This window comes from Schistosoma mansoni, chromosome 1 (assembly GCF_000237925.1).
Source record: "Schistosoma mansoni strain Puerto Rico chromosome 1, complete genome".
Classification (NCBI taxonomy): domain Eukaryota; kingdom Metazoa; phylum Platyhelminthes; class Trematoda; order Strigeidida; family Schistosomatidae; genus Schistosoma; species Schistosoma mansoni.
This window is the reverse complement of record NC_031495.1, coordinates 37,349,519-37,374,419: the sequence shown is the minus strand read 5'-3', so window position 1 is coordinate 37,374,419 and position 24,901 is coordinate 37,349,519. Positions and strand designations below refer to the sequence as shown.

General features: G+C 35.9%; 2 protein-coding genes across 2 annotated transcripts; one reads left to right on the top strand and one right to left on the bottom strand.

Moving 5' to 3' along the window:
- Positions 1-5,657: 5,657 nt before the first annotated feature.
- On the top strand, positions 5,658-10,325 carry Smp_083800 (hypothetical protein; the record flags this gene model as incomplete). Its single annotated transcript, XM_018794301.1, has 4 exons — positions 5,658-5,720; positions 5,973-6,159; positions 8,744-8,954; positions 10,199-10,325. 4 exons carry the CDS (start codon positions 5,658-5,660, stop codon positions 10,323-10,325), a joined length of 588 nt encoding a protein of 195 aa, XP_018648727.1.
- A 2,333-nt stretch (positions 10,326-12,658) lies between these two features.
- Smp_083790 (hypothetical protein) lies at positions 12,659-24,901 on the bottom strand (the record flags this gene model as incomplete). The annotated part of the gene is made up of 4 exons (XM_018794300.1): positions 12,659-12,984; positions 17,286-17,928; positions 21,953-22,327; positions 24,545-24,901. 4 exons carry the CDS (start codon positions 24,899-24,901, stop codon positions 12,659-12,661), a joined length of 1,701 nt encoding a protein of 566 aa, XP_018648726.1.

The following is a 24,901-nucleotide window of genomic DNA, read 5'->3' as shown; positions in this document are numbered from 1 at the left end:
ACAATGAAGATTGAGACAATTGGTTTTTATTTTGCAAATTAACTGTTTGCTGTATGGTTATCATAATTTAGTGAGATAGTCTGTAATTTATGTCTAAATAGACTCCATTATTCCCAACTAGTGTTCTGTTCACTAAAATAACTTAAATAATTATTCCACGAATTTACAGAGTTTCTAAATTCAAGTATATATTATCATTAAAATAATGAAAAGATCAAAGTTAGACAACTAGTGAAAACCTGAAATCACTGGACGTCCGTTTCGTCCTAATACAGAACTCCTCAGTAGTGTGTATCCATGACTCTTCATGAAGGAATCCAACCCAGGACTTTTGGTGTCTCATGCGAACGCTTAACCTGTAGATTTCTGAGCCGGCATTCCATGATGTTACTATATGACTTCATTCAGTCCACAATAGTGTGCAACAAAGTTCTGTTGTCTTTAGTGGGTCTCTTCGTCACATCCGAAACAGTTTAAATGCACTGGTCATGGCTTCTCATAAGAACTTTGAGAACTAACTCTCGAAGCTAATCACTAATGAACACAATTTAAACAACTGTATACTGACATAAATATATTACTGAATTACGCTAAATCCTGAAAACCAGTTCACCTGGCATTTAAATAAGACATATTTAATAGCCGACACTTCACATGACAAATAAACAACCAATTGATGATAATTCACAAAGATTTTCAGAATATTTTATATGTTAGCTAATAATAAAATCTTGTAAACACAAAGTACGGTAGATCAATTTCTACTTATCACCTAGATGTTTCACTAATATTCAATAACAATTCTAAATGTAAATCGAAAAAAACAACAGTGATAGATTGTCTTCTACCAAGTTAACGTGTGAAAACAGTTATGAATGAATCAGTATTAAAAGGGGATTAGAATGAAATATTACTATTCAACTTCCCCGTTTAGTCCAAACAGCTTCATGATAATAAAATGCTTTAAACTTAGACATATTTAGGTCGAAATTATGATAGTTTTTAGCATAACATTCAATGGTGCTCATTCATCATGTTTTATTATGAATTCAATTTCGGGTGTGTTGGGATGATCCAGAAAATTTCTCGCAATAGACGTGACAAGCTCAGGAAACATTAAGAAGCATTTTATCCAATCAGCGTTTGATTAGAAGTTTTGCTAGAAATATCGCTAAAATGAAAAGTCACATGTAGAGGTTCTGATTGGCTGATTACTACACTGTTACTATGTTTAGTAGTATTCTAGAATTTTCAGGAAAACCCAAGGACTTCTAAAATACTATAAAAACCCTATGTCTTCTGTAGATAAATTAACCTTTGGAGTAAAAAGCTTCTCGTATATTTTGCGCCTTTCCTTTCGTGTTCAATTCGCTGTGTAGTTCTAACTTGGGGGTTAAGAGACTAGCTTAGGATTCGAGTATAGCGTTCAATCAGCAAGACTTATCATGGTGTCCTTTTTTCTCAGATTGTGTTTGAAACGTCTAAGTCACATGATCGAAACCATGTAAATTTTATTTCCATTGCTCTAAAAGTCTATTATATCTAAAGAGAAGCATTATTTTTGTTCAAATATGGTTCATTTACAGTTTGATTCTTTTTTTCGTAATACATTTTTGTTAAAAGTATAAAGTAAAAATTTATCAATTTATTTGATCAGGATAAACCACGGAACAAAATTTCGTTTTACATTTTCAAACAAACATTGTTTGAAAGTGACTACAACTTCTTTTAGTAAGAAACCTTGTACCCCGTTTCAACGAACATTATTCTGGTTCGTAGAAAACGTTTCGAACTAAAAATTACGGTATTATATTGGATAATTGATGAATTGACCTTTCCCATTCAGAAAACTTTAAGAATAATCAAATTGATTTATTGATAAGAACACCACCGTCCATTTCCGCTTATAATGCTTGTGACTTAAGGCAATATCGAGCCCATCCACACAAAATCTACATTTGCTAATAAGAAGCTGACCAATTGCAGTCCTAGACGTTAATGGAAAGATTCAAACAACCAACATAAGGCGAATTATCTGAATATTTCTTAAAAAACTTTAAAAATAGTGAGAATAACTGGTCAAAAAAGTTAATCAAGCAATTGTGTGAATGGAATTAATCGTCATTATCAGTGAAACACTAATTCAAAATGATACTGAATGATAAATATTGCCAAAAAACGAAACAAATATTTGTAATTTATTCAGTCTGTTTATTTCGGGATAAAAAATATACCAATTTTAAATTACTAAGTTTTCTCTTTTATTTTTAAATCATATTGGAAAGACGGAGATCAGTCAAAATCAATACCAACTCAGAAACTCCAATGAGATACCATTAATTTCCTTCTAATTTCATTTATCAAAGTCACCATGACAACGCGATCACGTGCAGACTTATCAGAACATTGATGAACACCAATTATTACATTTTCAAAACAGACAAAAAAACGTTGAAAATAATTATGGGTCTCGAATTATCTGCAAAAATTACAAGGACAAAATTATTTAATCACTCCCCACTGCATAAAACAAGCGTATTTCTCAGCTTCGAAATTCTTCTTCTCAAAAAGGATTACTATCTTTGATCACTGGACTATCAGAAATTTTACTAGCCTACCTAAAAGTAGACGAATAACAACTACGTCAAGCTCAGGACATAAATGTTGTACAAAATTATAAACCCCATTACGATGAATACCATAGAAATTTATGCTTCAATACATAACACTATTCGGATATCTGAAGGATCGATATTATCTTCAGCCTTAAGAACAAACTAATAAGTATATACCGAGCAATATCTCTGCAAGCGCTATTTTGACCCAAAGTTGTATGAAATGAAGATATAGGATAAAACCTAATATGGCTATAAACTGTTCATAGGACGTAAAGATCCACTGTATAAGGAAAAGCCAAGAATTTAAACCCAGGAGTTATTGATCACTTGTTATCACATTATTATCAAAGGAACCTACTTTCCATCACACGTCTATCTTTACATGCTTTCGTAACATGAAGTAAATTATTGCAGGTGAAATTCAAAAAGCAGCTCATTTACACCTTGAACTGGCTGTTCGTGAGTTTTTACACCAAAAACAATATGCTTTTGTTTAAAACAAATTGTCTACAATCAGTTATAACTTGATCTGTTCCAAAACTGTCTAAAGGCGTAACTATATATTTTACATAATGTCACATCGTTGAGAAAGTGGTTATGAATTCTTTAGATAATTGTGATAGTCAACAATAACTGGTTTTCATTCTAACACTTCAGACTTTAATAAGAACTAATGGATTTTACTAAAACATGTTTAGGTTCATGACAAAAATGTCACGATGTAACGTGAATTCGAGTTAGAAAATAGCAAGTAAGACCTGTAATTTTTTTTGGTTAAATTTGTGTTCCTCTTTAATACTAGCTCAGGGATCATCTTGATATGAATATACACATTTTTAGTATGAGGTTGTGGATCGTGGATGCGCACTGTTGAGGAGTCCCATACTAGGAAGAAACGGCCGTCCAGTGCTTTCAGGTTTTCAATAGTGGTCTAACATTCTTCAATTTATGATCTTAATTTAAAAAATTATACACTTTCATCAAATATGTATTCATCCTTCCAATCACTAATAACATTTCTTCCCATAGAAGAAAAACAAATATAACACTCTAAAAAGGGAATTACATTTGTACGAATCTCACTGCTTGAACTGAAAACAAATCCAAACTTTCGCTTGGCAATCTGGTTCAAGCTTTTTGTAAGAAATATCATATTATGAAAGGATCTACTATTTCGGTGGAGCAGTAAGAACTAAAAATGGACTCTGGATTGCTCGTACTGATTTATGCGTCATTGGCCTAGTCAGTAAGTCAGTGTTCTAATTGGCGATTGTATCACGTGATAATTAACAGTCCGTAAGAACATAAAACAAACAATTTACTCTTAGATTTTTTCAGTAGTGTAAGGAATGTGTACTTTCAACTTAAGAAAACTTACAAATTTTCCATAGAAAACTTTTTTTAAAATATGCACTTAATTTTAATTCAAGGCAGTAAACTACCCTACGTAATTTAGTTTACTTATAAGTAGTTTGTCGTGAACTTGAAAAATAATAACAGCAAGAGAACTAATTCTTCATGATCACGTGTATATCAATAAACGTTTTTGGGAGTTTAATTCATCACCTAATCGTTTTCATTTTTTATTGCATAATGAACATTGATTATCATAAAGGTATGAACGGATGTCAGCTAAGAAACTACATATTTGTTATCCGTACAATAATTATGAAATATAACCAATTGTATTTGGGAAAACAGGAAGATGTTCAGAAAACAATACTCAGATTGATCACTAATGTTCAGTCCATGTGAACTTACATCCGATATTCAGTGACCTTGAGTTGTTTCGACATTTGTTCAATACAGAATCTTTAAAAAGAATAATCAGTTATGAGAAATTCGTATTGCTTTGATACCCTCGGATGTGATTCGTTGTTATTAATGGTAATTCTATCACTTAAAACTTAACACAGTACATTTCAATACGTCAAGTTTTATTGGAGGTATGTCAATTTCAAAACAAAAGGCCGGTAAATATTCGGTTACTTGACTAAATGCATAATTAGTTATCTAAATGATATTTGGCACTGAAACAAGGCTTTTAATCAGGTAATCAAACACTAACTTCAAAATTACTTACTACTTAACTGACCACTGACTTATGTAACTAATTGCTTGAGATCCTATCTACATGGTAGAACAACTAATTATCCGTTTGATATCTTATCAGTGGTTCACTATTTTAATATCTCTACACAAAATACTTGATAAAATATAGTTTCATTGGCTACTTTTGAAATATTATGCAACGAAAGACAGATAAGTTATTATCATTTTACTGAATTACCTGTTTAAATTGAATTTTCAGTCTTCACTCAACAATAATAACTCTAATAACGGAATTCCAATCAAGATTCGATACTCAAGATCTTATTTAGACATGTATTCGTTTTTTAGTGCCCCGTTGATCTGACTCTGGTTTGATCATACAACGACGCTAACGAAATATACATGCCCCAAAACCTCGTAAATAATTATTGATTTAATACGCGTCAGAGAGTAACGGAATAAAATAATTCAAGTACGGGAATGGATTTTGGATATGTATATTTCATACACTCGTTGATCCAGACAGACAATTAGAGGAACGAAGCGGAAAAGCACATTGGAGAAGGCAAACATGACAACTCGATTTGATTAAGCGTAATTCAGTATTCATAGTCAGACAAATATAAGCTAAAGACATGTGATAAATAGGATAAGCGACGGGCACACACTCAAATATAAACAGTCAACGTTACATGAAAATAATTTACAAGGTCAAAATGTGACTCAAGAAGGATGAATAGATTAGTTTTTCCGAAAGCTAGAGTAACCCATATGGGATTGATAGTGTACCAGACACTACACCGTTATACCTCCACCTCCTTTAAATACTATACTATATCATGAAAACCATTCTTATTTTATAGTAATAACAGTAGGAACAAACTGTATTCTTTTTTGTAAGCAATTCATGAAAAACAAACCAAATGGTCAAATGAATATAAGCATACGGTCAACAATAATTTTATTGACTCCGATCAATGCACGGGAATGACTAAAGACGCGGATCTAACGCTGCACCTATATATTGCAGCCAAACTAATCAACCCGCATGTATGTTCTTCACCTATTTTATTGGCTTTCAACATTTTAATAATTTTTTAACAATAAATACGGGTAAATTACTTGAGAATACATCATATCCAAGTTCGTAAACCCACAAATGACATGTTTAAAGTAATATAGGATTTATGCAAAATGCCCATATAGTACATGTGTATATATGTAATATATTTCTAGAAGGGTATTATTAGTTTTTCTGAGTATTTCCCAGTCGGTTTGTTAAATTAATTGAAATAATCCAAGAAAAGACAAATCGTATCCAAAATGAAATTTCGTAATTATATAATTTTCCTCAAAATATGGTTACTTTTGTTGCATGTTATTGTATGTAATGGTGACTATGGAAAAGCTTCCTACGATCAAGTGGATAGTGAATACAAAGATGCAGTAGAACAAGAAATAGTCAAAGCACCTTTGAGTTTCATGCCAGGTACGAAAAAAGTTACATTTTTAATCATTCATAACTATAGTAATGTTAACTGAATTTTAGTGTCGTTAAGTACTCTTAGATGGATTAATTGAGGAGTTTTTATTGTCATTCTAGATAACATTATCAGAGCTGAATTCATGTAGAAGTGAGCCTCTTCGTTACCATACAAGCATTCTAGTGGCCTAGTCTATAAAAACGAATCAGCTTTAAAAGCATACATCTGAGCTGAGAAAATTTCTATATCATATGAACACAAGATTTTTTGTTATCGTAAAAACTTATTTATAAAAAGAAATAAGAGGTTAGTTCAATCAGTAAATCTGATTGACAGCATTCGTAGAATCCATCACACTTCTATTACCAAGTCAGAGTCCTTTATTGTTTATGTATTAAATTTAATCATATTTGTATATAACATCTTACAAAGTACTCGTTTGATATTGAGTGAAAGAAAATCGTTAATGCTTATCAATGAAGAATCAAAATATAAGTAGTGTAATATCACAACTAAGGACTCACAGTGAATGACTCACAAATTACTACTATCAGGAATAAATAATTATGCAGTTAGTCGCTTTGAACTTGTAACTTCATAATTCCATGACATTTTGATTCAGAAACCGTTGACATGAATTGAAACACCTATACCATCTTAGACATAATTTCAAACAAGGTGGTAATACATAAACTAATTTAATAATCTAAACGTATAAGGTAAGAATAGGCAGAAAACATCAAAAAATTTCATGGTTTATTATTTATCGAGAGATTTCTTGTAATCCGGTTAGCTGTACAACGACTGATTAACGATGAATAAATAAAGTATCTGTTCTTTACAACATTGGATTAGATTTACAAGTGATTTATGTCTGGGAATAGTATTCTCCCCAACAAAAATGTATCCGTGCTATCGTTGTCGTCATTTGTTAGTTAGATTATAAGTCTTTTCCTAACCTTAGACAAATCGCCAAGTGAAAATAAGACGACTATTAAATAATGAATAAATATAAACTGAACCATTAGTACAACGGATTTGTGGAGATTGTAGTATTTTTCGGTTTAAATCATATACTGATCTTAGCTAGACCACTAATGAAAACCTAGAAGCACTGGATGTTTGTTTCGTCCTAGTATAGGACCCAGCGGTGAGCATCCAAACTGAAGTACTCAACTTCTGATTTTACTAATTTTAAATATATGATTACTCCAGATAAACTTTTAGCCCTAATAGTCTAATACCTACTGAACAAATAAAAATGTCATACAAATATTATACTTAAGGACTTTTCATTTTCGTCAATCCAACAATTGGATGGAAAAATTTATTCTGAATCATTAAAATGAAACCCAGTTATCATATATTTGATCATATGCTTTCGAATGATCTCTGTTCTCAAAATAGAAAATAGTTGATTTTATAGGGGAATGTTGAAGAGATTTTCTTATAAGAAGAAAGCTAAATCTGTGGGTTATTAAACAGAAATCAAATCTGTTTGAGTAATTACTAGTCAGTCAGTCAGCTACAACGTAGGACCAGACACATTTATGCATCGGTCCAAGTTGCCATACCTCGTTAGCACAACAAGATGAACACCGGATTCATAGAAGTAGTTAATTTAGTGTTGGTAGTACATAAAAGATAGGTTGTACATAAAGATATAGTATAGGAAGGAAAAAAGTTATGAAGCAATTTTGAGTAATTACTCCGTAAAATCTGGAGTATCCAGCTTACAAAACTTAACTAAAAATAAATTTTCTTTGAAGTAATGAAAAACTAAGATTTTCAACAGAAAATGATTAGAAACTTTGTCTTAAAGTATACTTAAGCTAATCTACTGTATTGTTTCATAAGGAGAAGACAAAAGGATTAGAATCTGAGAATTTAGTTTCTTGAAATAGATGTACGTTTCCAAGTACGAGTAAACAATCTTTTAGTTGAGATTATTTAATACTAATATTATGTAAAACAGTAATAAGATACATGATTTTAACTTACATACCATTACCCGGACTAACCAATCTCTAAAATTTAACGAATGAAAACCAGAAATTACATTTAAATTAAGTCGTTAGCTAGGAAGAACATTCAATGTAGTATGAGATTATCCATCCGTATTTTAATGTCCAATAAGTGTATGGTGTTCAGCATTCTAAGATATTTCTCCGTCTACTTAATGAGTGACTGCTATAGAGTGTAATTGTCATCTTAAACATTCTAGGTTTTCCCCATCTGTCTGACATGAAAATGTCAATGTAACGGATTTCAAAATGTAACATAAAAAGCACAAATAAAGTGAAAGTTAAGGCTTGAATTGATATGTTTAGTGAAAACTGTATTCTTTTGTACAACACTTAATGAACGGATAAGTTTTCGAAAGTGATTGATACCATGAACTGAGTATTCGAAAACGAATGAACAACTGTACATGGCCCCATAATTCTAGATTATTAGATGAGAAATGACGGCTGAAATCACTTTGCAAAACCAAACACGAAAGTATTTATGATAACTACGTATAATATATCAATATTTTGCGCGTCCTTCATTAAAACATAACTACCTTTTCTATACACTGTTTTCAAGTTTGCAAACCTCAACAAATACATACATTTTCTCAAAAACAAATTCGATGTGCATGCGGGATCAAATGTCAATACTTATGTCAAGCAAAGACGACAAAAGAAAAAGGTGAACAAGGAAAAACATGCAGAAGAGTGTGTCATCAAAAACCATGTTACCGTCCATCAATACACAAAGTTTACCACTATAGCCTAGCAGGTGGTCTCTGTAGAATGTAAGTATGATCTTTGTGATTAAATTACATTAGCAATTATTACAGTAATAATGTAATCAAAGGTTCCACTTTCAAAGTTTTCCCAGACTCCTATACTCTTTGTAAATAAAATTGATAACTGTGACTAGTACATCATTCTCTGTTTATAGTTGTATTTAGAGAATTTGAAGATCATTTGAAGATAATTGAACAATACACTTTTGTTGAATTAGCACGAGTTCCTATCGTATTTTTGGCACATTTAAGACTGGTTGACACATTCTGTTTATTAGTCAGACAGAGCATAATTGGTTACTAAGTAATAGGCAAAAAATTATTAACAAGAGATATTTGGAAATCAAGTAGTTCAACGATTTATGAGGTCAAACAGGTATTCTCGGTGGAATTGGATGGTCATAGTTATTTCGCGAATTAACCAATGTTGAAGATGTAAATAATTGGATTCTGACTCAGCAGTCTAAAATTAATGCGCTCCTCATAAGACCTGAAGGTTACGACTCCTACCTTGAATATAGTTTTCAATACAGAAGAGTCCAAAACTAGAATAAAGCACCTCTTGATTATCCACGGTTTATAATGGTTCTCTCCTTATCTGGTGTCTAATAAAACTAATCGTTCCAAGATCCCAAAGAGCTGCAGCAGTATATGTAGAGAAACTCAGCCATAACGTGTTGAACTAACCTTTGTACCTAAACTAAACAATTAAAAACTTGTCCCACGTATCTTTCCTTGAATTGAAACCATTCAATTAGTAGTCTGGTGAAATAAATGTCATACACTAGAAAAGTTGTAACATTAAATTTGGCTCAAGTATTGACGACTCCATGTAAACATTTATAGAATATTTTCGACATAGTTAACTTTAAAATATATCCTCAAACTCTGCTATCATCGAATATTGATTTATGTAACATCAAAATGTTGTCTGGATGAAGTGAGAAACGACAAGAATATGAATATCTTTATTCAACTAATGCTAGATAATTGACAATAACTAGTCGACACTCAAAACTATTCATCAAGCTTGTAACTTGAGTTTCATTTAACACATTTTCCAATGATAGTTAATCTTACTTTTACTTGTAATAATATGGCCAATAATACATATATGATTATTTTAAAGCAATATTGCTAAAACTTTATTAAGTCAGAAACAATGGCGATATTGTTTTTCAACAATAACCTTTCTTTTTTATTTTTCCAAGCCGTTTCAAACAATATTCTTAATATTCTGATTTTACAAGGTGGAATGTTTGTACATATCATGCAAAGTGTGAAGGTAAAACACGTAGATGGGTACAATATCATCTTTCTTCATGTCGAAGAGCAAATACACGACAACGATTCAAGTTATGGTTTAAAGATATATAGTTATTATAAAAATATATACATCTATATTTACCACTGACAACTTCCATTCTCTCTTTTGTGTGATCAATAATTATAATAAAATCCTAGTAAGAAATATCTCAGACATTTTTTCTAAATGCTTCTACGATTACTATTACTTGTCATTTCGATCATTTTACTTTTTATTTGTACGACCGAAAATACAAATAAAACATTTTATTGAAATCAGATTTCACCAAGATTCAGGCTTCTAAAACAGACCTATTTTATTACTCTACTCAAATAATCGCTCCCAAATGCCCAGATGAGGCCGAGAGTGGGGAGGGCCCGCCCTCTCTCTCGAAATGCTCTCACACAGCCACGTGTATACAGCCTCTGTCAAGGAAGTCCTACTAACTGTCTTCTCGTGGCAGGGGTGTTGTTTACGGAATTGAGAGGACGAAAAGCGAATGTCCGGCGCCTTAACTGGGACAGTGGACACACTGTGTCCACCTAGGGGAGTTGGAAAACCCTGATTCCAATTATTAGTCGCCGTCTACCATGGGACTGAATCTCCTCACGATACTTCTCTACCTTGTGGATCAGACCTTCAGGTCGAAGGCTCCGAGTGTGGTTCCCTAAGAAAACCACCTGCTTCGGTCTGGGCATCCGGGCAGTATTATAGCCTTCACACAATTGTGTGGCACATATATATCTGGTGCCCCCTTTGTACCAATATTTATGTGTTCAAATAAATAAACCCAAATAATCTGAGATGAACGTTGTAAAGAAAACTTTGAACAATGGTTCCTGGTGTCTGAAATAGTTACCCAGGTAAATAAAATTGCTGCCACATAATTTTCACTATATCAGTCAATAAACTCACTGTGGTTCACTAGAATTTAAGCTAAATGTAAGTGTCATGAATTGTCAGTACTTAGTGAACTTGGTTTACGAATTCACCCTATTACTATGTAACACAGGATTGGTAAGCATCCTAATGGACTGGATACAATTTAGTTACGAATAATCTTAGAGGGTGACAGTCACCAGTAGTAACAAGTTGTTCACTCTAAAATAAAGTGACAATTTTCTTTAGGAGAAATCAGTGTCAGTCTACAGCTCCTAATCTTAAAGCTCCAAATGTCAGAAACGCTTCAGAACTAGGTGATCGTCGCTTGAAAATAACAATGTCCCATACTAATCAGTAAGGCAGCTTTTTATGAGACGTATTTCAGATACTTTATACAACATGAATCGTTGAAATATTATATATTAATCTCCACTTCTTCAAACCATTTAGGAATCGAAATGTCATGAAAAATACGGTACTCACATTTGTTTTCAATCTTTTAAAGGATGCTTTCTACATCAATTCAATTTAGCTCAGAATTAAAGAAAAACCCAACGCAGAATAGGTCTCCGACTTATTACTAAGCTTCGAACAGAATTTATGAAATAAAAACAAGATTTCGAGTGGACGTTGCCTTGCTACAATAGATGGGGTAGCGCTACACTTCCTGACTGTTTGATGTTAACTCGATTTCCTAAATTAGCAATTAGTGAGTAGTTCTGCAAAAAAAGAACTGAATTTAACGTCCTGCAAAGAGCACAAAACGTTTAGAAAATAATACTTTAGTGTAAACCAAGACACTAAGAAAGGTCTACTTAGACGTATAATTTCAACAAAGAAAAATGTACTGCTTAAAATCATAAGTTTCAAGCCCCATCATGTCAACATCACTTATACAGATTAATCAAGTTTTGGGACCCAAATCATTGATTGCTGAATCTCAGACGTTGAAAATTATGCCTTACATGGGTCATCGTTACTTTCAATAACAAAACTAAATCTACATATTTATCACATAAAACACAACTCCGACAATACTGTGTTAATAAGCTGAACAGTAAAACCCCCAAAACAGAAAATAACACGGTCTCTACCAGATATGAACAGATTTTGTGGAATTTTTTTCCGATTTTCAAATGAAAACAAAATGTATAAGAAAATTTTATATTATAACTGTAAATTATAAGAAACTGAAAACGAAACAAAGTTGTAAAATGCTTTATATACAGTAATTCATAGTATATTTAAGAGATATACAATTCCTATTTTAAAAATAAGCAAAGTTTTGAAGAAAAGTGTAAATGTTACTTACAAGACAGACTGAGAACAACACCTTAGCACAACATTCATGCATATTATATGACTACGTAAAAGAGAAAAAGACTCATTTTTATGAATTAGAATAAATGGAAAAAGTTCTATTTCAACCTAATACATTATAAATTGACGAAATCAGAGCAATCAAACAAACTAACAACTTAAATTACAAAATAAATATCTCTACATTTATGTTTATATATATTTACATTTGCGCAGTATTCACAAAATTATCACTTGAAATTAAATGTTCCGGTAAAAAATACTCATTTGGATTCAAACCCATCGCTTTTCTTACAGTATATGGATGGATGAGATCCCCTGGACGAGCATGTTTCGTCAGTTTAATCAGTTTTTCAGTTAGTCTATGTGCGATGGACATTTCATTTGGAGTTGGTCGCAGTGTTGAGCCTAGATTTGCAGCCTGAGAAGTGTCACCAAGTCTCAAATATTGTGAGCAATAAAGTGCATTTAAATCTTGTGCTGATTCAAATAGTTCTGTACTCAATTGCTTAGCATCATCAGCAATACCTAATGGAAATAAAACAAATATTTTCCATGGTAGAAAGCGTTTATTTGACAGATATATATATATATATAAAAGCGTATACATTACAACTCTCTTACTATCTAGAAAATAAGTAAAAAGACTTCGAGATAGTAGAAGAGATTGTACCTCAGGTGGGTGATTTTGATGGAGTTTCGTCCTCTGATTTGTATGCTAGAAGTTTGTGCTGATGTTCAGAAGAATAATGGAAACTCCGAAACTAAACCAATCACAGGGAACGGAACTTCACCCAGTACAAAACTTCCTCTTCTATACGAAAATTATCAAGTAGTATAATCTCACCAGCATTATGAAAGCTTTAGCTGTGCCCATTATGTCACTCCTCAAGACAAAGTAGGTAAAAAGGATTCAAGCATGTGACCGAGTGTTTGAAATTTGATTTTCTCTTTACTCTCGTATTTATCCGATTGAAGATTACAGTAAATTGCCATCTGCACTGACCACATTAAGTGATATTTATCAAAACTGCCACTTTCTATGCTTTCGTTAAGTTCTTTAAAAGATATGATCGTAGAGATGGCGTTTTCTTCGTTTGACATTTTAGAGATTAATCTCATGCTCGGAAACACAGATCATAGTCATGTTTGGTGAATACAACGAAGAAATGTCTTCACCAATAATTCCAGAATGTTTGGAAAGGGTATAAATTCGTCTGAATGCAAAGTGTTGCTTCACGACTAATCTGTGTCAGCTTATGCTATGACCATAGGAACCTAAATAGTTGAGTGCATTGACCACTTCACTTATGATGGAAGTATCCTCGGACTTGATTTGCTCATCTCTGACGACGTTTCGGAACGGACAAAAAGACCTTGACTGTTCTACCTTTCACCGCCTGTCTTATTTATTTATTTATTTAGACACATATATTGGTACAAAAGGGCACCAGATACATATGCGCCACACAAAATAATGAAAGTAGGAAGAGAAGGGATGAAAAGATAAGGCGGACTGAAATGTACAACCAGAAGACTCTTTCAGTTAGGAAAGTTAGAACCACTCTTTATGTAGAAAGTAAAAGAAGGTTGCAGCAGGATCGCCACTGGCTTCTATTCTGAGCCATATCTGATAACGTCTCTAGCCACTGTGTTGCACCATCTCTCGGACCCCAGCCAGGGAGTCGTGAAGGACCAACAGAAGCTAGCCCTTTGCAGCTTTCTTTCATGCCACGACACCACGTCATACACTGACCTCCTCTCCGCTTTTTCCAACTAGTCCCAGAGTCGGCAAATAATGCACGACGTGGAAGTCTCCGGGACGACATTCGTAAAACATATCCAAGCCACCGAAGTCGGTGTTTCAAGATGGTGACACCAATTGAATTATCGTCTCTGCGCCCGAACACACGATGCCGAACCTCTGCATTACTAACAAGGTGTTGTCACTGTATGTCAGCAATCCTTCAGAGACAACGATGATCGAACACAGAGAGTCGTCTAACATCCTCAACTCGGAGAGGCCAGGTTTCACAAGCATAGAGCAAAACTGCTCTCACCGATGCGTTGTAGATCCGACCTTTTACAGCCAGACTAACATCACGAAGGCGCCAAAGATGGCCCAGATTGGCATAAGCCGCTCTGGCTTTCATTATACGTGCATCAATCTCATCACTCACGCCACCACCAGCACTTGTGTAGCTACCTAGATACACGAACTTCTCAACTACTTCAATCTGCTCACCATCCAGGGTGAGTACAGGATGAGAATCCTGCCAGTCTTGTAGGAGTACTTTGCACTTGGAGGGTGCAAAGCACATGCCGTACTTGCGGACACTGATTGCCAACTGATTAAGTGCGGATTGCATGCCTTGGGCATTATCGCACAGTAAGACAATATCATCCGCATACTCGAGGTCGAGAAGTCGTTCTCCAGGCAACATATCCACACCGCCATTACTTACATCCATGAGAGCTGTTTCCAGGATGTCGTCGATGGCAAAGTTGAAGAGGAATGGTGAGATCGGGCAACCCTGCCTAACCCCACTGCTCGAATGAAACAAGGGAGAAAGGTGGTTGTATGCCCTCACTATACCTGAGGTGTTCGTATACAGGGCCTTTAAGATGTTAATGAACTTCTCAAGCACACCCTTCTTCAATAGACAATCCCAGAGAACAGTCCTGTCCAACGAATCGAAGGCAGCCCTGATATCAAGAAACACTACGATTGTTGGCCTGCGATAAGTATGACGGTGTTCTAACATTTGGCGGAGGGTGAAGATGTGATCAATGCATCCTCGACCAGAACGAAAACCAGCCTGCTCCTCGCGAGTCAATCGTTCTCGGGTTTTAAACAACCTACGAAGAATGACAGAAGCCAATAGTTTGGACGCAATCGGAAGTAGACTTATCCCCCGATAGTTGTTACAGGAACAACGTGAACCCTTTTTAAAGATAGGGACGACTATCGACTCATTTCATGATGCTGGAACACTTTCTTGCTCCCAAACCTTTGCAAACAACACAGTCAGTTCCTCAGCCAGAAAGTCACCACCATCTTTAAAAAGAGCCGGAGGTAAGTCATCTGGGCCAGGTGATTTGTAGCGCTTCAAGAGTTGGAGTTCCTTGCGGACTTCCGCCTCGTTTGGTGGATCAGTCGTCACCGGCCATGGGGGACAGGACAAACTGGTTGATGTTGCCGGAGCGGCAGGCCAGTTGAACTGCCCTTCGAAAAATTCCGCCCATCGTCCAAGACGTCGAGAGATGTTAGTGATTGGCATCCCGTCATCCTCGTAGATTGTTTCACTCACACCAGACTTCTTGCTGCCAGTGGCTCGGATGAGTTGGAAGAGCTTCCGGCAGTTACCAGATGCAGCTGCTGCTTCCATCTCATTAGCACGCTCCGACCACCAGGCTTCTCGGTCCTTACGCAAGCTTTGCCCGATTTCATTACGTAACAGCCTTCGTTTGTGGTCAAACTCACGGTCACCCGGAGTAGACCGACGGGCTTCCATCAGTTGTAAGGAGCCAGAAGAAACCCAGTGCTTGTAAGCGGGACGTTTCGCGAAGCCGCAAGCGGCTTTACTCGCCATTTTCATGGCGTCGTGAAGATGCAACCAATGCTCATCTATACTTTTCGGTGGGATGGTAGCTAGCCTAGAAGCTAGCTCCGCTCGATACTTACTTGCAACAGAAGTTGCAGCCAGTTTACTAACATCGATCCGTTGGTGGTGGTCAATCCTTCGGCCACTGAAAAGTAAGGTGAGATTGGCGCAGACCAGGGCATGATCAGACTCCAGATAGGTACTCCAAAAGGAGCGGCAGTCTTGTACACAACCACGCCAGCGGTAGCTGATCGCGATGTGATCAATCTGGGTCCAGGCTTGAGATGTAGAGGGAGGACGCCAGGTGGCACACCGGCGATGACTGTGCCGGAAGTTAGTGCTAGCCAGAAACAGGTTGTGTTCTGTGCACAGTTGCAGCAAACGGTCCCCGTTATCTGTCCTGCGACCAACAAGTCCCCATCGGCCACCTAAACGACTCTCTTCTGTGCCTAGACGCCCGACCTGAGCATTCAAGTCTCCGGCTAATACTACAATATCTGTCGAACGCGCTTTCTGGAGAAGAACTGTTAACTGGTGGTAAAACTCATCCTTGATTGCATCCGGGCTGCAATCTGTCGGGGCATAGGCGGAGATGATGAAAAGACACCGTTTCTCACGCCGGTTTCTTCTCACTTTGATGGAACTTCCTAATCTAACAGCACATAACCGACTGTTAATGGGGATCCAATCGATTAGTGCTGCCTCAGCCCTAGCGCTTAGTGCAACACCAACGCCTGCAAGACCAGACGAAGATGCCACAGAGTCCCCGGATAAGCGCACGTGAAACAAGCTTTTCACCGCCTGTCATATACTAGACATCTGTCTGTCGGCCAAAAAAGTAAATATAATGCTCAGTAGTCTACTTTTGTACTTTGTGATTGTGAAAAATCCCCAACGGGAGCAAAATACATCTGTAGGCTAGCAATATTTGATTACAGACTTACTAGAAGCATTTCTTACATAATTTTGCAACAAAGCGCATAGTTTTAAGTAGAAATGGTACATCGATTGGTTAGGATACAATTATGGACCTGAGTGGTTGGGACACATTTTACGTGAGACTAGACACTGACTAAAAGAATGCACAACGACTACTGGTGTAGGAGTAGGTTATGGGGAGTCTAGGGGTGATGAGAGCAAGATATCAGTTAACAAGCAAACTTTCTACCGAATATGCAACTCCTTGAAATAATCGACTTAATGAAAATTAAAAATGTAACTAACTTTGTTCTTCAGACTGCAAATGTACACTTGAATGGATGGAGTTATGACGATCAACACAATCTAAGTCGCATGCAGCAGGAGAGTTGTTGACATCTGTAGATTTGATACTTTTTTCATCAGAATTAACTTCTGAACACGAATCAAAAGAATCAAAAGCAGACAGTTTCCCTTCCTTCTTAATAAGGTCACGTGTAAATGCATTAGCTAAACACATACTAAATACATACTCATCAGGTACATCAGGACCAGGAATTATGTCTTCTAATTCAGATGATAATTGGGCTATTCCACGTTGTTCACCTTCTGCAACCGCAAGAGAGACAGCTAACTGTTGATCTCCCATTTCCAAGACAGTTGATATTATTTCATCTGTTATCTCGAAACCATTTGCACAACTATATGGATCAAAACTATTCGATGAACAGCTTCCAAGTACAAATGGAGTACGTGCCGGTAGCCATGTGGTTCCTAATAACAATTGATTTGACTCTGGAGTGCAATGAGAAGCCCCACTGTCGTAAACTGGGGCAAATGAGTAATAAGGGCCATAGTCTAAATATGTGTACGGTATGATTTTATTGCGTCGATCTTCTCGGTAGCCACCATTAGGAAGTAAATACGAACCTGAATACAAGTGGCCTGCCTATATAAACAAATTGAAAAAAAGAACTACCGTGGTAACTTATATATCAAGAAAGTAATTATTATCTAAAAACTATTATCCAGTTCATTTTACTTACAAGGAAAACCAGCCTTGCAGACTTGAATAGAACCAGACAGGAGAGGCTAAATAATACGTATGTGCGAAGTTCTACGTTGTGACTGACTGACTGACTGAAATAATACTTCGAACAGAGTATCTAACTGATACAATAGACATTCTAACTCAAGTCAGCGATCCCAAAAATGTGTGTAACACCTTTACGAATTTTCACTGTTCCATTTAGTCTAACAATCCATAAGCGACCATCGACAGAAACCCATTTATAAAGTGCCCGTAAAACTAGCACTATATCCACACCAATAAAACTATGAGAAGTTGGGATCGAGTTTCTAGATACACAGTGGATAAACTGAGTTAGTTTACCACAGTGATTAAGTGAGACCAAGTGAACGGTTATGCGAGGATTCTGTACGTTTTTCGGAGATAAAATATATATTGATGGCATGAGATTCTCAAATCTTAGCTAGTAGAGTCTGTTGCTTGATTCGACATAAGGTCGGGACACTGAAAGCCTTCAAGATAGTTTGGAGAACGGTTTCAAGAGGCTTGGGACATTTTGAGAATTCAAATCATTAGTACCCGAAGCACGTATAATCGAAGCTGAAAACAGGAGAGTCAATAGTGGGAACATGAGAGATATTAGGAACCTAAAAGAGATTTCATTGTACACAAGATTAGCGAGTTTATAAGAACTTATTTGAATTTGCACGAATAGTTTCACAGTGGTTGGGCACCAAGTTAACGTAAGACATTAAGGAGGAAAGCTGTATTTGTAAAATCACAGGGAACGAACTTCAAATACATCTGTCTTGCTGGGCAATCTGATCCAGGCTTTTTCAAGGAAATATAATCAAATATCAAGATTATCGAATACAAATAAGTACATGGTCCTCCGATTAGCCGTAAACTAAACAGGTTATCTAATCATGTTAAGAATGTTGAAAGTAAGAATTTTCTGTAGTATGAGACATTGTGAAAAGGAGAGTGTGTCAAGATAACAGTTGTATGTATGTGTAAGTGGATCTAATTGTGGGAATTAAATACTCAATACGAAATGAGTAACTACGAAATTGTGTACGTGAGATCAAATGTAGTGATTGTAATGCTATATATGTGAGACATCATGACAGCGGAATATGAAAGCGAAAGAACACAAATGCTTGAAGCACATTCATAAATCCTCAGAAGACCCGAAAAAAATTATAGAACGAGTCATCAGTAACATTGCACTCAACAGAGTCTGGTCATATAATAGATTTTGATGGCACGAGAATTCTTCGAAAAGGTTTTAGTTTATACAAAGAGAGACTAACAGCTGAAGCCCTACAAATGGGTAAATCTAAACACAATAATAAGAGAGGTGGGATACAATTAGCGATCACGCGGCAACTGATAAATACTAAGTAAACCTGAACTCCGTACAACACTTTACCCCACCTAATCTACCGCTTATTATGTAAACAATAACAACTACTTTCACCTGTTCTTATCAGTTGGTTCATCTGAATATATGAACGATCAACTTGATCAAAATAATGACACAAGCACTTATTTTTATCCGCACTGTGACACGTTTGGCTTATATTATCCATAAAATTATTTGATTTCATTAAAAATCGTTGACCAGAGGCGATCTATATTCAGTGGTTTTTTTCTCATTTCAGATCCACTTACACATACATACAACTGTTATCTTGACACACTCTCCTTTTCACAATGTCTCATACTACAGAAAATTCTTACTTTCAACATTCTTAACATGATTAGATAACCTGTTTAGTTTACGGCTAATCGGAGGACCATGTACTTATTTGTATTCGATAATCTTGATATTTGATTATATTTCCTTGAAAAAGCCTGGATCAGATTGCCCAGCAAGACAGATGTATTTGAAATTCGATCTATGTGATACAATTTTCCCTATTAATGTTAGCAAGTGTTGTTAGTATCAGGGTGGTTGTTGTTCTTTGGTTATCCGTGTGTAGCGAAGCCTCTTGAGGGACGTGAAAAGAGAATGGAGTCGGGGTGGTGGAATAGCGACTCTATAAATGACTCTTTGTGATTAGTAACGAGTGAAATCTGTATTTACAGGGTGTTATCGCCAGCGACGTAAATAAGGGAAAGGTAAGGTATACTGCATTTAGTCTGGACTATTTCGAACTCATTCCGTAGTCCAAAGGTGGAATCACTGTTGAAGATCATTGTCCAAGAGAAACATCTCTGTCTTCTCACCCCCTATAGATTTACGAGCATAACTTCGCTGTTTCTTGTCTTACCGCCCACTGACTTGACTTGTTCAATAGGACCTAAAGAAATGAACTTCCCAGCCAATACACATCGACTGAGTCATCATGATATACAATCCCAACTGCCATGCCGAGGTGACAGATACGGCAGGACAGGTTTGTCAAATATTTTATCGATGACTGTTGATGATAAATATTCTAAACAACGAACTTGAACGAACCGGTTTGATTTTTTACTTGAACCTGCAGTTTCCCAAACGGACACTAATCATTCAGCTCATGAAAGACTTCTACGATTCCTTCAACTGTAAAAACATATGAATCCCTTTTATTGAAAGAACTCTACAGCAAACAAATTATCTTGGGAAAAGCTTTGTATTCAAAAGCTAGATTTCCATCTAATGAACATAGAACAAATGTTTATTAGGGGTGGCACCTGGAAGAAACTCTACCCATATTGACTTGCTAAAATTGTACGGCTGAGAATTCAGGCCTTCTGGCTAGTTCACAAGACAGTAGAAATTCATAGATAGTACCAACCCTTAAAATAAAGTACTTATCTACCTACAATATGTCAAATCTACTTCAGTAAATATACTGTGGTATTTACATTCACTCACACAAAATGAGTTATTTATTTTATTTGAACACATAAATATTGGTACAAAGGGGGCACCAGATATATATGTGCCACACAATTGTGTGAAGGCTATAATACTGCCCGGATGCCCAGACCGAAGCAGGTGGTTTTCTTAGGGAACCACACTCGGAGCCTTCGACCTGAAGGTCTGATCCACAAGGTAGAGAAGTATCGTGAGGAGATTCAGTCCCATGGTAGACGGCGACTAATAATTGGAATCAGGGTTTTCCAACTCCCCTAGGTGGACACAGTGTGTCCACTGTCCCAGTTAAGGCGCCGGACATTCGCTTTTCGTCCTCTCAATTCCGTAAACAACACCCCTGCCATGAGAAGACAGTTAGTAGGACTTCCTTGACAGAGGCTGTATACACGTGGCTGTGTGAGAGCATTTCGAGAGAGAGGGCGGGCCCTCCCCACTCAGCCTAACCAGGGTAATTTTGAGTGCGAAAATACCTATGTATTCAGCCTAAATCCAGTGGTTGGAAGTTGGGTTCTGAAACCACCAGACAACTGCCACTTGTGACCACAGATATTACAAAATTACCCCCAAGTAAATACTATGACATAACATAATAGTCTGTCTAATTTGATACTTCATACTTGAAACTTAAATTTAAAAACTGTGTAAAATCTATATGATTATAGAACAAGCTTTTTAACCGACCTAGCTACTTTGATTGTTTAGTATTCTTCGAACACTCGACAAATCCCCGAAATCAGAACATGGTTTGGACGGGTACGTAACTGTATTCCAAAAAACCCAGGTAGAATGGTAGTGAATCACAATAATAAAAACGTTATTATATTTATAACTTTACACCAGAAGATTCTAGATTCTTCTCCAATTATTCGCTAGCGCTGATTGGTTGAGTGGCCTAATCAAAGTGCTTTAAAACTATTGAATAAATAAGACACACAAATAAGCCTAACTCATTGATAAAAAAAGTATTTAACTATGACTAAGGTTCAAATCGAAGAGCTATTCAAATTTGTATCGTTATATCCTACTCTTAAATCAGTGGTAACAAAAGGAAAAGCTAATAAGATATATACAAACCTCGTCCCCAATACTTTGAACTCGTTCTGTTTCACTGATAATACCATTATTATCTGGATTTAAAATGTTTAAATAAGTTTCCCTGGATATGTCATTACTATCTGATGTTTTGACTTGCAAGTTTCTATCAACTGTCACTCCACTATCTGGTGGACGATTCAAAATAGTGACATAATTTGCATTCAATGAATTAAACCAATCAGTAGTTAGATTTAGCAAACGTTGCGCTTCATTGTGAGCCATTGATTCAATTTGATAATATTGAAGAGCGCTATTGAGGAGTCCAGAAACATCTTTTTGAAACTCAGACAGGCTTTTGTAATATTTCTGGAAAAGTTGTTTTTCCATATCCAGTAATCCAAATGGACATGAAGGCTACAAGTAACGTAAGAAATAATTGGAAAAGATTTCCACATAAGTTTCAAACATCTATACATTTATGTAACTTGATGAACAGCAATAGAGAGAAAACAACCATAACAGGTGGAAATATAACAATATCTGCCCTGACTGGGGCTGAAATAATACTACTCCAACTAAATAAATAAACCCACTAAGCTGGTTGAAAATTCATTTCAATGAATAATCGGCTCGTCTACACATCCCAGCACAAATTATCAGCATGATGATTTGTTGAATTAAACATAACTGCCCGAAAGAACTCTGTTCTGCACTACACTGTAGTCAAAACAACCAAATAAAGGTTATAAACAATCGACTAGGTATTTTAAAAACAATACCTGTGTGAGATGAGATCACAGTGAACAACCTTAAGAACAGATCTAAACAAAAGACAAGTCGGCCATTGAGCTTGTGAACCTGTTACGAACTATACAGATCGATTTGACGTTACGTCGGCTTAGGTCGCAACAAAGCTAGGTGTAAACAGCCGAATACGATACTAATGCGTAACTGTCAGTCTGATTCGTATGGAGAAATGGAGCTTGCTTACCAAGGGTTTATGAAATGTTAGGAAACAAATGGTCACAGATATTTGGTAATATAAGCAATTATCTTCTAAAAACAGTCAACGTAATATGCTTGTAATTTTTCGTTGTTGTTTATATATGCAATTAATCAGTCCGTCCTCATAGTTAGATTGAATTGAAATGGCGTTACTTCTTGGTTGAGTTCCGTTTTCTAGGACGGATGGTTTATTCGTGAAGCTTTAGTTATTTTTCCAAATATCAACATAAAATGCTGGCAAAGTAAAGTATTAGAATTTCCCCACACATGGCTGACAGCTTGAACTGTTGGTCATGAATCCAATCAGTTATCGCTGACCCTCAACCTGTTGTCTAGATATTTTGCTTGGTTGCTTTAAACTGATTCGAATACCTTGCTTCCACCTGAAGTTTGTGCTGTTTTTTTAGAGAAAGTTTTACGATTAAACCGTCCAGTTCAGAGGACAAAACTATGCCAAAACCATCCACTCAATGTACGATTCTCCACCGTCTCATTGCGTATGCAGCAAGTTTTTAGTATATTTGGTATACGACTAGCAGTGAAATCTAGGACGCATGTTTTGTCCTATTAAGGGCTCACCATTGAAAAGATCCTCACGGACTACAATGACGTTAAAAGGAAACAGCAGTCCAGAAAACTCATTTTTATTGCAACCTTATTCTTGAAACTAAACAGCCAATATTACGTCGTTTACTAATGACCCACAATAACTTTTTACCGATAGTAATCAAGTATTAATTTTATCGGGGTTGAAAACAGAAATTTCATTATGCCCAGAAAATAAAGCGATATAGGCGAGACTATAACTTATGGACGAACCAATCAGGTATAAGATAACGAGTCTCGGATTTTGGCTCGAAATTCGCCCATCCATTTGGATAAATAGAGTTTTGGCATTATGACTGATGTCAGTTCGTGATGAAAACCCTAAGTATAATTCCTAACCTTAACCATGAACTGTAAATCATAATTTGAACTCCTCGCACAGGTTTGTAACCCTCATTTGGTTTTAGTTATTGTGTGGACACTTTTAAAGTCACGCTGGCGTCACTCAAAAGTCGTCCATAAATTATAGTCTCACTCTTATAAATCTGATGTTCTTCGGTAAAATCAATTTGCGCATCTAGACACCTGATGCTTAAATGACAAGGGTTGAATAAGGACATGTATTTCTGTAACTTTGTTACTACTCTCGACGGCTACCGCCATGAAAGCAAGTCACTGAAAAGCAAAGAACAATACGACTGTGTAGCTTTTAATACAAAGTCGCGTCCTCTTTAGAGCGAAAAGGATTGGAGATTCAGGTCGCATAAACAAAATCACTTAGGTTTAAAAATGACCTAAATTCTCATGATAGAAATTATTAAGTCGTTAAATACTTTTTCTAAAAACCTGTACACCGGAAAGTCTCAAGCAGCACCGAAAAGGAGAGGAAATTGTGAAACATACCGTGTGTTGCCTACAACAGTCAAATCTTGATGTTAACTAATAGCACTACTACTTATTGAGACCGTTCTCATTAGTCAGGAACTAACATAAATATCTCTGAGTTCAAACATTACCAAATGATTACAGGAACTAAAGGAACAGACCGACATAGACTACTAATAAAGTAGAAAGACTCACTTTGAGGTGTGGTAGTGGATAAAGAAAATAGCCACTAACGTCTTGTCCCTTGAGAAGGTTAAGAAGTTCGAAGCAAACATCTTGTAATAATGCTTGTCTTTGAGTTTCAGTGATACAAGAACTTTCACTTAATTCAGTTGACGTTTGTTCCGAAGCATACAAATTTTGGTTAGGATAATAATTGAGAGGTACGGAATGTTTCATAACAGGAACAGAATTCATATCTATTAGTGAATTATTGACTGATTCATGGAGAGATGAATGAGGTATGAGACCTGTGGAATCGAGGAGTGACTCCAAAGTTATATGAGCTTGTCCATATTTGTTGGTAAACTGCACATGTGAAGCATTAGCCAT